General features: G+C 47.1%; 2 protein-coding genes across 3 annotated transcripts; one reads left to right on the top strand and one right to left on the bottom strand.

Annotated features, from left to right (window-relative positions):
- Positions 1-623: 623 nt before the first annotated feature.
- On the bottom strand, positions 624-5,226 carry LOC308141882 (GTPase IMAP family member 8; the record flags this gene model as incomplete). Its single annotated transcript, XM_080512124.1, has 6 exons — positions 624-712; positions 826-1,416; positions 1,618-1,749; positions 1,906-2,003; positions 2,625-3,180; positions 5,196-5,226. The coding sequence occupies 6 exons, from the start codon at positions 5,224-5,226 to the stop codon at positions 639-641; spliced, it is 1,482 nt and encodes a 493-aa protein (XP_080368250.1). The 3' UTR covers positions 624-638.
- A 1,455-nt stretch (positions 5,227-6,681) lies between these two features.
- On the top strand, positions 6,682-13,322 carry adsl (adenylosuccinate lyase). Of its 2 annotated transcripts, none has more exons than XM_080512123.1 (12): positions 6,682-7,045; positions 9,593-9,781; positions 9,915-9,959; positions 10,177-10,256; positions 10,835-11,006; positions 11,087-11,133; positions 11,228-11,318; positions 11,427-11,496; positions 11,586-11,733; positions 12,571-12,751; positions 12,862-13,038; positions 13,156-13,322. In XM_080512123.1, the coding sequence occupies exons 1-12, from the start codon at positions 6,902-6,904 to the stop codon at positions 13,240-13,242; spliced, it is 1,431 nt and encodes a 476-aa protein (XP_080368249.1). In that variant the 5' UTR covers positions 6,682-6,901; the 3' UTR covers positions 13,243-13,322. The 2 variants fall into 2 exon arrangements, with proteins under 2 accessions (XP_080368249.1, XP_080368248.1); XM_080512122.1 differs by having other exon boundaries at positions 6,696-7,045; positions 9,593-9,796.
- The last annotated feature ends 1,239 nt before the right edge of the window (positions 13,323-14,561 follow it).

The raw sequence follows: 14,561 nt of genomic DNA, 5'->3' as shown, positions 1-14,561 counted from the left end.
TGAAAGATAATAAAATAAACCCCACGTTTCACGTCTGAACTCTTACGGCACCGACAAACAACTCAAGGCTACGTGCACGTTTCTGCACTTGTTTCTGCAAACGTTCCCGCACGCTGTTCATGACTTGACTTGGTACTCAGACATTTCCTCTCACTCCATCCACGAACAACCGCGCTTGCCGGATTTGCCGCCGACGTGTTCTGACCCTTAAATCTGACAGTTGTTTGGTTTGGATTTCACTGGATGTAAAACAAGGCTTCTCAGTGTGGACTGATGTGGAAACACGGTGTCGGTAGCAGCAGCTGATGTCTGTGGATATCGTCTGGTCTACGATGAGCGGTTTTTTTTTCCTCTTCGAAGCCTCTGAATACATGAGCATTCATTCACCATTGGTCCAGGCGGTAGTAAACGTTAGTCGGCGTTAACAGTGAGCTTGGTCTTTTGAAGTCTCACAAAAGAGCTGCTCTTCACGAGACTCCCGTTTCCAGAACAATTTTGTTGTCCCTGAAACTCTTCGGCGCGAGAGAGCGATATCAAGATGAGGTTTAAGTTGCATGAGGTGACGTCTGAGGCCCTTCGAAAGACTCAGAATGAGGAGGAAAAAACGAGGACGGCTTTACTTCCTTATTGCAATCGTGTCACTGAAGCTGGCATCCCCGGCAGTCGTCCTCCGGCTCGGTATTGTCGGAAGAGTACGAACTTTCCTCGCTCACTGTGAAAAGCAACAAAATAATATGAGTTCATGACATTTTTTTTTTTTTTAGATGAAATCATAGAACTACAAGTAAGTTTTAATGCAAACAACTGTGAAGGAGTGTGACTTACGCCACTCTGTCTGTATAGGGAGGAAGGCCTTGTCACCATTCTCCCTGATCATCTCCTCGATCTTGTCCAGCAGGACGGACACGCTCCGGTCCTTTCCCGGCGTCTTACTGTCCAGGACGTGGTAATAGTTCCCGCAGTACTCCAGCAGTCTCTGCAACTCCCTCCCCCCGCGGAGGATGTGCTCCTCGATGGGCGTGCGTCCCAGCCAGTCGCCGCAGCTGAACAGCACCATGGTGTGGAGGCAGGCGCTGTCCCCGAACAGAGTCTCTATGTGGGCCAGGAGCGTCCGCCTCTTCCTGGCCGTGAGGGACGACACCACGGGCAAGACGAGCAGCAGGGTGTGGGGGCCCGGCCGCAGCAGGGCGGCGCCGCGCTGCGACTCCTGCCGGATGCGCTTCGGGGTCCGCCTGACCGAGAACCAGTCCCAGCCCGGGGTGTCCACGATGGTGACCCGGCGGCCGGACACCAGCGCCTGCCGCCGGAGGCACAGCTCGGTCTCCTGGCCCGACTCGAAGTAGCGGCGGCCCAGGATGCAGTTCCCCACCGAGCTTTTCCCGACGCCCTTCCAGCCCAACAGGAGCAACCGCAACTCTGTTAACCCAGATGGTTAAAAAAAAAAAACAACCCGAACAAAACTTTTAAAACTAAACTGTTGTTATTCTCCTTCCTCTTGGGAACAGCATGATGACATGTGCACTCATTCCCCTCCTTCTCTGCATGACTCACTCATTTACACACTCCAGCACACACACACACACACACACAAACACATGCGCAAGCATGCTCTTGTACCTCTGGGAGGTCCACCGATCATCTGCTCCCTCTGTCGAGCATGCTCCTCCATCCTCATCCTCTCCTCCTCCAGAGCCCTCCTGGCCTGTTCCTCCTCCAGTAATATCAACTCGTTCACCTCAAAGTACCACCCTGCAGGACGGCGACCGTGAATTACTCACCGAGGCGTTTCGCGACAGCTCGGAAACACAAGTGGTGAATTGATTAAGAATGTAATGGCGATACTGTAAAAGCCGGAGGAGTGTGAGGGGCGTGAAACAAATGGCATTTCAGAAAATAACCACAAACCTTGGTTGTCAGTTATCATTTCTTCCACCTTTTCCATCAGCTCAGGCACCTGCGTGTTGTCCTCTGTCTCTTTCCGTGTGTTATCAAAGGCATGGTACCTGCAGGAGAAAAACACTTTAAGAACTAAATTTAGGAATATATTTTGCACTTATACATTAAGGTTAAGAAGTAAGATTTACTCTATTTTCTTCAGGCCAGTAGGAAGATTAAGAATATTAACCATAGTGACAATGTTTCAGCTTAAGGCTTCAGATTGAGAGTTAAGTAGAAAATCACGAGCTAAAATTAGGTGATCTCTGCTTCGCTCCTTTGACTGTTCAGGAAAAAACAAACATGAGATTTAGAAAAAAAATAAATAAAAAGGCAATTCGAGTGGTTTTGAGCTTTCTTCATGTACTGGACTCAAAATGGGATATAATGTACTTTGTTTTTACTTATATGTGAAATAAAAAAGTGGGAAAAAAACTATTACAGCATTTTGAGAGGGAAAAGGTATAAGGAATTCCTTCTATGACTTGCAGTTTTGGAGAAAAATAAGCCACGTAATCAAAGTTATTTGACCGTGATCTATCGCGAAACAAGGCCCTCGAATCCAAGAGGAACTGAATAAATTGAGATTGATTAGCAGAAACAGTGCCAACAAATTTATACACAAATTAGATAAATGAGAATGGACCTTTGAGAAATCAGACAAAAAAGACCAAAAAAAGTTCTTGCACCTGCTGCCACAGCGCTCTACGAGCCACTGCAGGGCCTCTCCGGTGTTTGCGATGTGCTCCTCAATAAAAACCCCCTTGGTCAGCTTGTCCACGCCGGTGAAAAGGACCATGGAATACCTCCAGGTCCCTCCGCCCAGCGCCCCCAGCTGCTCCTCCGCGGCCCTCCTGTGAGTGTCAGTGAAAGGCTGAGTGACCGACACCACCAGCAGGATGGCGTGGGGCCCGGGGGGGCAGAGGATGGCTCCCATGCACGGCCCCTCGCTGTCCAGGCTCGGCGGGGGCCGCTGCGGCGTGTCGGACTCGGCTCCGGCGTTGTCGTTCTCGTCGGCTTCGGCGCCGTCCTCCGGGTCGGCCGGGATGACCCAGGGCGGGGTGTCCACCACGGTGACCCGCCGGCCGTAGATCTCCGTCTGGCCCACGTTGCTGTGGGTGGTCTCCGTCCCGGCGTCGAAGATCTCGTCCCCCAGGATGCTGTTGGCGGTGGAGGTCTTTCCGGACTGGGGCCCGCCCAAGATCAGGAGTCTGCGCTCGGGGGGGTGGCGGCTCCTGGGGTCCCCTGCTGTAAAACACATCGACCGGACAATGACTTTCACACGCTCCCCTTGAGTCATGTTCTAAATTCTGAACATTCTGTCTTGTAGAAGCACCTTTCTGTGTGGAGTTTGCATGTTCTCCCCGTGTGTGCGTGGGTTTCCTCCGGGAGCTCCGGTTTCCTTCCAGAGTCCAAAAACATGCATTTGAGGTTAATTGGTGACATTGAATTGTCCATGGGTGTGAACGTGGGCGTCTGTCTCTCTGTGTTCTCCCTGTGATGGAATGGAGCGTTCAGGGTGGAGGGACCCTGCTCTCACTCACATTTGCTGGGATTGTCTCCAGCACCCTGCCCAGGACAAAACAGTGTAGACGATGGATGGATGGATGGATGGATGGATGGATTGTCTATCCCCTTTTTCTGACCGTCAAAATTGCACCTTCCAGATCTTCCTCAGGACTATGCATTCATCATAACATCTTTAACACCATGAGCCCTGCTGACGTGAGGTGGATAACACCTTATTAGCCCGGGGACTAAAGCACCTCTTAACGTGCGCAACATCTCCGGCAGAACGTGAACATGGTGTCCCCAAGGAGTTGAAGGCGGCACCGAAGAAATAACGTCAGAGTGTTTGCCCAACGGCCATATTACCAAGTGCACTCCGTGGCAAGGTAATGGAAGTGTCACTGACGTGTGTGGAGGGTCAAGGCCAAAGCGAAGAGTCCCGCCAGAGCAGATACTGAAGCTCGAAAAATGTTGAGGTTGCTTTTGGTTTAAGAACCCAAACGCAGTGTCTATGAAATCCCCGTGTTGACCAGGTGACTACTGGAATGATCATGGCACATGAAGCTGTGCTCTGTTGAGAAACCCGGCTTCTTTGGAACTTCTAGATGTCTCACCTACTTCATCATCGGTTTGCTTTCACCATAATTGGTGTTCCCTGACCGCGGTGGTCTCTTTCGACTGGATAATGGTTCGCTTGCACGTATGCAGATAAGATTGTGCGTGGTTATCTGTGTTTGCTCCGTCGTGCACGGGGGCATTTTGAATGCACCCCGCCTCCGTCCACACTCAGCCGGGATCGGCTCCAGCCCCTCGTAGCCCCGGATTAGAAAAGGCAACTTTCAAATTCACCACAACATACAGCCAGCAAAGCCTCTGTGGGATGTGCTGCATGCACAAGTTGGATGAGTGGAGCTTCTACCTCAATGTTTCCGGGACTTAAAGCACCTACTTCAAAGGCGTCAGTGCTCGGAGCCGCTCTGACGTAATAGTGGGATTTATTCAGTATCAGACTGTGTGTTTGACTGATTAGTGAATATGTCATTTTCTCTATTTTCTTACGACTTCTGCTCTGACTCACTAGGATTTCGAAGCTCCCCGTTTTTACTCATCCGAGCCCCTGGCTACCTCACACCCCTTCTCATTTCACCGCTTTCTCTTTCATTCATATCTTTATCCTCCTCCCGGACCACTGACTCCCCTCCCAGCATGGCACCGCTTTTGTGTTCCCTGTCCCTCTCCTGTTTTTTGCGAAAATTGGGTCAGAGTGAAGGAACGCCTGGACTCCTTCCTGGCAGAATAGCGTGAGGACAGAACATGATTGTGAGTAAACAGTACAGCGGGACACACACACATGTTGTGATCACAGAGGAGCATCGGCATTCAGAGGACGGCGAGGCGGAGTGATGCATGCTGCGCGGGGATGACGCGAGGGGCGAGCAAGGAGGCAGGGAGGCAGGTTTATTGATGGATCCCCCGTTACTGACTGACCGCGGAGACTTCCTCCATGTGTGCGGCGAATCGCACAAAGTTGACACGGGCAACAGTTTCTCCCTATTGCGGTGGGCTCCATGCAAACATCAACCTGCCCTGGCAGTTCACCCCGCCGAGGTTCCTGTCATGAGATGGACGTGGATGATGCCGTGAGGTGTGCTGCGAAGGAATGACAAAACAAACAAACAAAACCAAAACAAAACAAAACAAGGGGGGGGGGTAAAAAAAAAAAAAAAAGCCCCCAACAACACCTCACTTACCAGTGTCAGAGGCAGAGGACACAGCAGCCATCTTGTGTGTAGAACCTCTGGCTTCCTCCTCCTCCGCCGCCCCCCTCCTCCTTCTCCTTCTCGCCTCCACGGTGGCTTCCTTTTCGTGCTCCTTCAGAGAGAGGCAGGTCCTGAGTGGCGTGCGAAATCCTGGCAGCTGGAATGATTCTTCTCTTTCACTGTAACCCTCATTCTACTGCAGTGGAACTCACTCTGTCTTCACTCCTGTGTGTGTGTGTGTGTGTGGATGTGTGTGTGCGCCCCTGCCTCTCTCTCATACCCCCTGTGCCATTCAGCCCCCCCCTCTCTCTCTCACACCCACTCACTCTCTCTCTCTTTTTTGGTGTAATCTATATATCCTCCACACCCCCTCTGTCACACACTCTCTCTCCCCTTTTCCAACCTGTCCTCTGGAGCCTCTCTCCACTTTTCCTCGTCTTCGCAGCAGCCCCCCCTCGGTGTTATCTATCTGTCCGAGTGGAGGGAGAAGATTGTGCAAAGCAGGAGGCTGGAAGCCAGATCCACCCCTGCAGTCGCAGCAGTTCCGGGAAGATGTCTGGTCATTTTCTGAGGCAAAAACAGAGGAAGCTGTTCCTCCCACTCGCCTTGTATCACACAGCAGCAGCACGAACAGCGGCAGGGTGGCACTGTATGCAGACTGCAGTCAGGACGGATAGAAAGATGGAGAGACAGAGATAGGAGGAGAGAGCGAGCGAGAGAGAGGGAGGAGGAGGAGGAGGAGGAGAGAGAGGGATCATTCTGTTCTGTTTACAGCTGGCTGTATTCCCCAGCTGCTGCTGCATCACAGGAGAACAACTATTTATATGATGCCTGCATGCAAAGATACATTATGGGGGTTGGGGGGCACACTGCATGAATAAATTTAAATATTGATTAAAGACATGAAGACACAGATTATATAATACAGAAAAAGCTCCTATAAATAGCAGATGTCTGTAAGACGGTATGTGTCTTGTGCTGTCAGCCTCAGTTTGCACTTATGAAGGATGCATCATGTGGAGGAGAGAAAAACACTCATCCTGGTGTGTGAGGTCACATTTTGGCTCCTGAACAGAATCATTATGGGCACTTGCGAGATGCGTTCACGGACCACATTAAGAATCACGTGAACGAAAGATGCACAAAACTGCACAGGCTTTTTGCCCCGAGGCGCGAACGCGGTGAAAACATTGTGCACTGTGTTGGAGCATTTTCGCGGCTAACACATTAGCATCGAGCTAAAACGAGGGCGAGATGTTTTTGCAGCAGCCTCCTTCCCAGTGTTCGCACACCTCCTGCCGTACAGCCGCTGCGAAGGTCGTAAAAAAGAAAAGCGGTCCATGTGACGCTACGAGCCGGTGTTTCGGATTAACTGGTTTAGCTGTTATCTGGTGGACCAACTTCCTGCGACGCGCTTATAACGGCAAATGTAAAAAGCCGGACAGGTGTTCTGGCGAATGCCGTTTAATCCACATTTACAATGAAGTTTTGACGTTATGTCCCTTTTGATAATTTGAAAGTGTTGCTTTCAACATCTGCTGTTTTTCCGCCGCAACCGCCGACGCTAAGGGAAGTCGGTCACCAGCTAGCAAGGAAACCGGTTAATCCGAAACACCCGTTCGAGTTGCGTGGAGGGGGACGGTGTCTCCTCTCGGAAGTTTCTGTTTCCGCAGCACCCAGAGCCTTTCCCCGCAGCCATGGAGGGAGCCGACGAGTTCATGAAGTACCGCTCGCCGCTGGTTTCCAGATATGCCAGCAAGGAAATGGCCTACAACTTCAGCGACCGGAAGAAATTCACCACCTGGAGGAAGCTGTGGATCTACCTGGCCAAAGCGGAGAAGGTCTGACGCTCCTGCACCTGTGGCGTGCTTTAACATTGTTTGTTTCGAATATATTCACACCACAAACCTTATGCGTAAAGCTGTATGAAATGTATTTTCTTAATATATTCCCCCCCCCCTCTCCTCCCATGACCTTTCTGAGAGTCCTATCAAGTTTCCTTGCTCTAAATATAGCAGCGTTACAAGAAGCAGCAGTGTGTGCGGGGCTGTAAAGGTCTTCCTGCAGAGCTGCAACTAATAAAGCTTCAGAACCAACGTGGACGTGACTTTACACTAGTTACCTTTTAGCAGGGTCATGCATGATGCACGAGTTGACTGAATGCTTTGTTTTGTTTCCTGACGTAGCTGGACAGCATATTGGTATAATACTATAATAATAAAGTGGTTTTTTTTACACTGTGGGAGCTTCTTGTATCCCGATATTCTGCCTTCATCTATAGTGAGTCATTAAATACACATTACGATTTGTTTGTCCTCAAATATCCTATTATTTATCATCACAATATGTCTATTTTTGTCATCCTGCACTAAAATACTTGTAGCACAAGTTGGGTTACAGGCTTGCTTGTCCAGTATTTATCTGTTATCCAACTTAAAGTAAAATTTCAGTAAGATAACATATTATAATCCTTTATTTGTTCCACGATGAGGAAATCTGCATTTGCAAAGAGAAGCAAAAGAATGTGAACAATATTAAGTTTTGAAAACAACTGTTAGTATTTTACATTATTGCATGATAATGTTTGCAGTGATTGAAAATATACCAGAGATTGTGTCGTCAATTTCACAAAATAACAGATTTCTATATATTGTATATTTGTGGATTCAAATGTATATTTGCTTTCAGTACAATGTGAGAATTCGCAAAAAAAAGATCTATAGCTATACAGATAATTCTCATTTGACCTCTTTATAATTTCAGATCACTATTAATTGTTGTTCCAGCAGTGTGAGTAGCATTTAGAATATATTTGAATGATCTGAAAACATGAAGCGCATCATTGCAGCACTTTTGACATTTAACTTGCAAACCAAACAGCTGCGAGATGAAATCTCTCCCGACGAGTGCAGCTCAGTGTTTCAACAGCAAGATTTACCCAGAACCCATTGAGCCAGGCATCAGATGTGGCGTCACGTGTCCTCTGTCCTTTAAACACTTTCACCATTTGTCTTATTGAGTTTAAGTGGGTCACATGAGACGCCTCACAATAACGTTTTTTACTTTAAAAGAATATTATGTTACTACAATTTATATTTCATCCTTAAATGTTCTTTAGTTTATATTTTAGTGCCACAGAGGGAAAACAATAACCTACATGTCAACATTTAAGCATTTGCTGTGACGATTCTCCAGAAAGATGAAGGGAACAGCTGAAAAAAAGACGTAGAATGAGACATTTATGTGATCATGTTTTACCTTTACACTTTAAAGAGCATTGATACTAGTGTGTTGTGTTCAGGAGTCACTGGGAAGTTTGAAGGTTTCTTCCATTGCTCGTATCTGAATTCTCGTTAATCTCCCTCAAGACGGTTTGCTGCTGTTTGTACGTCTGCATTTGAAATAGCTCGCTATAATAAACTTATGTGAAATGGGCAGTGAGGCTGGAGCAGGCTTAATTCAATCACTTCAAACGGAAGTCTTTCATTAATCACATGACTCCTGAGTACTGATGGGAAGAAAAAAACCCACAATCTAATCAGGATGGCCAGCGTGTTTTCACGAGGGGATCACGAGACGTTGACAAGGTCACTATTGCCCCCCCCCCCCCCAACAAAAAACACTTAATACTTTTACTGTGGCTGCAGAGTCAAGTGACGTTTAAGTAAATGTATATTTTAGTGACTGGAGCTCCACTTTAGATTAATAAAATAATCCAAAGAAATATTTAAATAATCATGTCAGCATGCTAAATTTGAAAAAAGAGCTTTTCTAGTACAAATGTAAAGTTTGTATGTTGTTATTATTATTATTATTATTATTAAATACATTCAGCAGCTTATTTTGTACTGCTCTGAAATTTTTTTTTTATGTACCGATTTCGTCATTAACCCTTAATAATCTCTCCTACTTTATCAGTCAAATATTAAAAGTATAATTATAATATGATTATAATATAAAATTGCATTTCTGTTATTTGTTTATTATTTATACCTCAAATTAAATAGTTAAATCGACTCATGGTAAATCCAGCCTGAGAACATGATTCGGACATTTCGTCCCTCTGTACTAAAAAGGTCAAGGTTACACTATTAGGTAAACTTGTTTTACAGGTTTTGTGATCACTTGGCACGTCCATAACAACTAAAGACACACAACAAACCAAGCAATCAGATAATAATAACAAGTGGTCGAGTGAAGCAAGACTGACAAGAGCTCAATGTTCCGATAAATGATTAAGATAAGATCAAAGAGATGAAGAGGAACCACAGCAAAAGTAGTTATACTGTCCTTCGCCTCAGTTTGCAACCGTGTCAATTTCTTAACCTTTTTTATTTTGCAATCGAATAAATTTGTCACTAGTAAGTTTGTCCCTCCTCCTTCCCAAGGCTTTGGGTCTGCCCATCGCCGACTCTCAGATCGCGGAGATGGAGAGCCGCGCGGACGACATCGACTTCGCCATGGCGGCCGAGGAGGAGCGCAAGCTCCGGCACGACGTCATGGCCCACGTCCACACCTTCGCCCACTGCTGCCCCGGCGCCGCCCCCATCATCCACCTGGGCGCCACCTCGTGCTACGTGGGCGACAACACCGTAAACGTCTTCCATTTCTTCACGCGGCGGCGGCCGCGCGGTTATTTCCCCCCCCCCCCCCCCCGAGTCAAATGATTTGCAGAGTTAGCTTGAGTGGCTTTTCGTCTTCCTCCACCAGGATCTCATTATGCTGCGCGACGGCTTCGACGTCCTCTTGCCGAAGGTGAGGCTCAGCTGTCGGGACAGAAAAGCGCACACGCCCATCCAGTTGTGCCCCAGCTGTTGCGTAACAAGTCAGCAATCTAGAAGTAATCTGCACAGCGGCTTAATTAGCACAGTTTTTCCCCGCTTGCACGCAGATTCAAGCTCAAATGTAAGCGTTGACATTTTGCACTTGTTTCACTGGAGAGTCGACAAGAGTTTGTTTCGTTCCTCCGCAGCTGGCGAGAGTCATTGACAGGCTGTCGAACTTTGCGGAGAAATACGCCGACCTCCCCACGCTCGGCTTCACGCATTACCAGTGAGTTCCAGTTCAGTCACGCCTCTAGATCCTCAGTATCTGAACTCTGCAGTCACAGTATCAGGTACAACTTCTAACCACGTCACAAATGTGTTGTTTGCAATCGAACTGAGGCGATTGTGTGACTCCATTGAGCGTATTTTGGCGTTCTTGTCGTGTTTTGTGACGCTCACAGCAATATGGTGCATCATCCTGCTGGAAGGGGGGAGGGGGGTAATTGTTTACATTGGAGTTCACCAGCAGCACCCCGGAGCCACAGTTTCATTAGATTCATTTCAAATTCCGACTTTAAAGATACTGGAGCGTTGCTGCACAAATGGATTCTCATTAAACTGCTTTCTGCACACTGTGGCTGCCTTTTGATTTATTTCAACCTGCTTTGAACGCCTTCAAAAGCCGTTTATCCCAGAGGCGACTTGCGTGTAAAGATCAGAGCAGATCGGAGGTTTGTGAAATACTCGACGGCCGTACTGGAATAAAAATCACTTAAATTACTAATTTTCCTCACTAAAACGAACCCAAATGCATTAAAATGTTTATTTATTTATTTGTTTGTCTACTTCCCACTTCTTGCCCAGGCCTGCCCAGCTGACCACGGTCGGTAAGCGCGCCTGTCTGTGGCTGCAGGACTTGGCCATGGACATGAGGAACCTGCAGCGAGCCCGGGATGACCTTCGTTTCCGCGGGGTCAAGGGCACCACCGGAACCCAGGCCAGCTTCCTGCAGCTCTTCCAAGGGGACCATGACAAGGTACGAATGATCGGCAATTAGATCAGCTTTCTGTGATCAGTGTTCATCTTTGACGGCTGATTTTTTTCCCCCGCCGCCAGGTGGAGGAACTGGACAGGATGGTCACCGAAATGGCTGGTTTCAAAAAGTGAGCTCCCCCTTTTTCTCACAGGAAGAGTGGAAGCCGAAGACGTTTTGCCGGGGGGGAGGGGTTGTTTTAACGTTCTTCTCTTGCTACCCAGAGCCTACCTGGTGACCGGACAGACGTACAGTCGGAAGGTGGACGTGGACAGTCTGTCCAGTCTGGCCAGTCTGGGAGCCACCGTTCACAAGGTAAACTCCCAAAGCCGACCTCACGTTGACGAATGGCTCCACCTAGTGGTGGTTGTTGGGAACTGGCTGATGTTGTTTTTTTACACTGAGGGAACCGCTTTGTTTCAGATCTGTACAGACATCCGCCTGCTGGCCAACCTGAAAGAGATCGAGGAGCCTTTCGAGAAGGAGCAAATTGGTCTGTTCGGCTCCACACAGCCGGTATTTCCACCCCGCGTTCAGAAACGTCCAGTAAGAAACCCCCACGTCTCCCGTCTCCCCACGCAGGATCCAGCGCCATGCCCTACAAGAGGAACCCCATGCGGGCGGAGCGCTGCTGTAGCTTGGCTCGACACCTGGTGGCGCTGATGGCCGACCCGCTGCAGACGGCGTCGGTCCAGTGGCTGGAGAGGACGCTGGACGACAGCGCCAACAGGTCGCTCTGAGTAGACTCGGTGTACAGGCACTTTGTTTGTTACGGTGGCCCTGAAGTGCAAACCACAACAACAAATCACTAAAACACAACAACAAATTGAAAAACACAACTGCAAATTGAAAAACACAACAGCAAATCATTAAACACAACAAATTCAAAAACACAACTGCAAATTGAAAAACACAACTGCAAATTGAAAAACACAACTGCAAATGAAAAAACACAACAAATGAAAAAACACAACAAATGAAAAAACACAACAACAAATGAAAAAACAACACAAATTGAAAAGCACAACAACAAATGAAAAAACACAACAAATTGAAAAACACAAGGACATTAACTTCAAAGGAAGAGCAGCAGGCGATCTCTCTGATTGGACGACGGAGCCGTTCAGCCTTTGAACCGGAAGTTCTTCTGCCTGGAGAACGAATTTCAAAACATGGAAAAGTTTGTTGACTCCTCTACCGACTCTTTCCTCCAGCTTGGACAAAACCTTGTTCCTCCTTTCCTTCCCGATATTTTCTCCTCTTGAAACTAAACGCACCACAAGCAAAATGACCTCCGGTTCATAAGCGGTTCTGTCCCGTCGTCCACTCGGTGATATCTCTTTCTGCCAACTGGTATCTACTTTTTCCCCTTTAAGTTACCCTCTTTGTGTTTTTTCATTTGTGTTGTGTTTTTGAATTTGCAGTTGTGTTTTTCAATTTGTTGTTGTGTTTAAGGATTTGCTGTTGTGGTGTGCAGTTCAGGGCCACCGTACTTTGTTTTTGGACTAAGAAGCAGAGTTTTTTTTTTTTTTTTTAATTCCTGTTACTTTTTCCCCCCCGTGCTCAGGAGGATCTCACTGCCCGAGTCCTTCCTGACCGCAGACATCATCCTCAGCACTCTGCAGAACATCACCGAGGGTCTGGTGGTCTACCCCAAAGTCATCGAGAGGCACATCCGCCACGAGCTGCCCTTCATGGCCACGGAGAACATCATCATGGCCATGGTGAAGGCCGGAGGGAACAGACAGGTAGAGCGAGAGAGAGAGAGAGAGAGAGAGAGAGAGAGAGGGGAAAGCCCAGCTGCGTGCGAAGCCTTGTGCAGAAAAGTCCAGCTTCAAGCGATGGCTCATGTTTTCAGGACTGCCACGAGAAGATCCGCGTTCTCTCCCAGGAGGCGGCGGCCGTGGTCAAGCAGGAGGGCGGCGACAATGACCTGCTGGCTCGGGTCCAGCGAGACCCCTACTTTGCGCCCATCCTGGGGCAGCTGGACGCCCTGCTGGACCCCAAGACCTTCATCGGCCGCGCCCCGCAGCAGGTAGGGCGCCAAGAGCCGCCTCGTCCGTAACCCGCTCCTCTGCCTCAAGTGGGGGGGGGGGGGGGGGATTTTTCATTTTAAAAACTTTTGCTTCTCACCTTTTCCTCTTTCCCGCAGGTGACCAGGTTCTTGGCTGAAGAAGTGCGCCCCCTGCTGGAGCCCTATAAGGCCAAGATGGACGTCAAGATCGAGCTGGAGCTTTAACACTGAGATGCACATGTGGTACAGATGTTTGTCCTCTGTGAATAACGTGCTACAGCTCAATAAAGAAACTGCTGCAGTCATTCCTCTGTATCATTGTTTCATCATTTCAATAACTGCTAAACTGAGTGTCTGTTCCGCTGCTGTCTGTCTCACCAATGGGACCCCCCCCCCCCCCCTTACATTCAAAGTCAACACTTCACAATTGACTTGAATGTTGCTAAAATAAAATAAAATAAAAAGTTTACAGTTGATCTAGGCAATATATCGCAAAATGGCTTTATGCTTTAACAATGTTACCCCAAACAGGGTAAAGCATTATAAAAGATAGATTGATGGGTGATAAAGAACAGTCATAGTTATAAAAAGGTAATTTTGGCTTCAAATAGAAAAGGTTACAGTCTAATAAGATCAATGTCGTCCACATCTCTGACAATCTCGAAGATGTAATTTGAAGCATGTTTTACGGGCTCACATTGGATAATTGATAAATTAGTCATTACTGTGTAAAATAAAGATACAGATAATTTTTTTTGACAAAAATGTGCTGAGAAAAGTTTGCTTCTCTGCTTTTTTTTTGGTCTAAATGTTGCTTCAAGTCAATCATTGATATTAAAAGTAATCCTGTCTCTCCTCCTGAACTGCATCTGGACCCATCTGGGCAGACCGGCCTGCACTGAGAGTCTCTGACCTCTGGAGTTTCCCCAGCACCGTGAGGCTCTGCTGGGTGAGAAGCCCCCCCCCCCCCATCGTTGACTTGCCTGAGTGGCAGGCTGCCACTGGAGGTATGTAATGACAACATCTCAATATGGCACCTTACTGTAAATAAGCTTAATTTAATTTAATTTAATTTAATTTAATTTAATTTAATTTAATTTATTTAATTTAATTTAATTTAATTTAATTTAATTTAATTTAATTTAATTTAATTTATAAAATTTTATTTTATTTAATTTTATTTAATTTTATTTAATTTTATTTAATTAAATTAAATTTAATTTAATTTTAGTATGTAATACCAACACATGGTGGCACCATTGAACTGGCAGTAGCTGAGCATATTGCTTCTCTCCTCTCTATAAAGCTATTGTCTGTAAGACGGAAAAAGTTTTCAACTGATCACACAGAACTATTGTTTAGTTTTTTTTTTTCTTTGCTCTTCAATAACCTCTTCATATCTAGATTATAAAGAGGTTTACACAAACACTAGTTGTCGTGAGGTCCTTGATAATTTTTTGCAGGGTTTGTAGCCGCCATGGGTTCTCCTTTATATTTGTAGAATCCAGACGATGGGATGTCATCAGATACCGCAGAAGTAGACA

This window comes from Blennius ocellaris, assembly GCF_963422515.1.
Source record: "Blennius ocellaris genome assembly, chromosome: 16".
NCBI classification, from domain to species: domain Eukaryota; kingdom Metazoa; phylum Chordata; class Actinopteri; order Blenniiformes; family Blenniidae; genus Blennius; species Blennius ocellaris.
This window is presented reverse-complemented; position numbering and strand designations above follow the sequence as displayed.

Coding starts and splice junctions, on each gene's coding strand:
- adsl (XM_080512122.1), top strand. CDS start 6,902: ATGGAGGGAGCCGACGAGTTCATGAAGTACCGCTCGCCGCTGGTTTCC. Junction 9,797..9,914: donor GCTACGTGGGCGACAACACC/GTAAACGTCTTC, acceptor TTCCTCCACCAG/GATCTCATTATGCTGCGCGA. Junction 9,960..10,176: donor TCGACGTCCTCTTGCCGAAG/GTGAGGCTCAGC, acceptor GTTCCTCCGCAG/CTGGCGAGAGTCATTGACAG.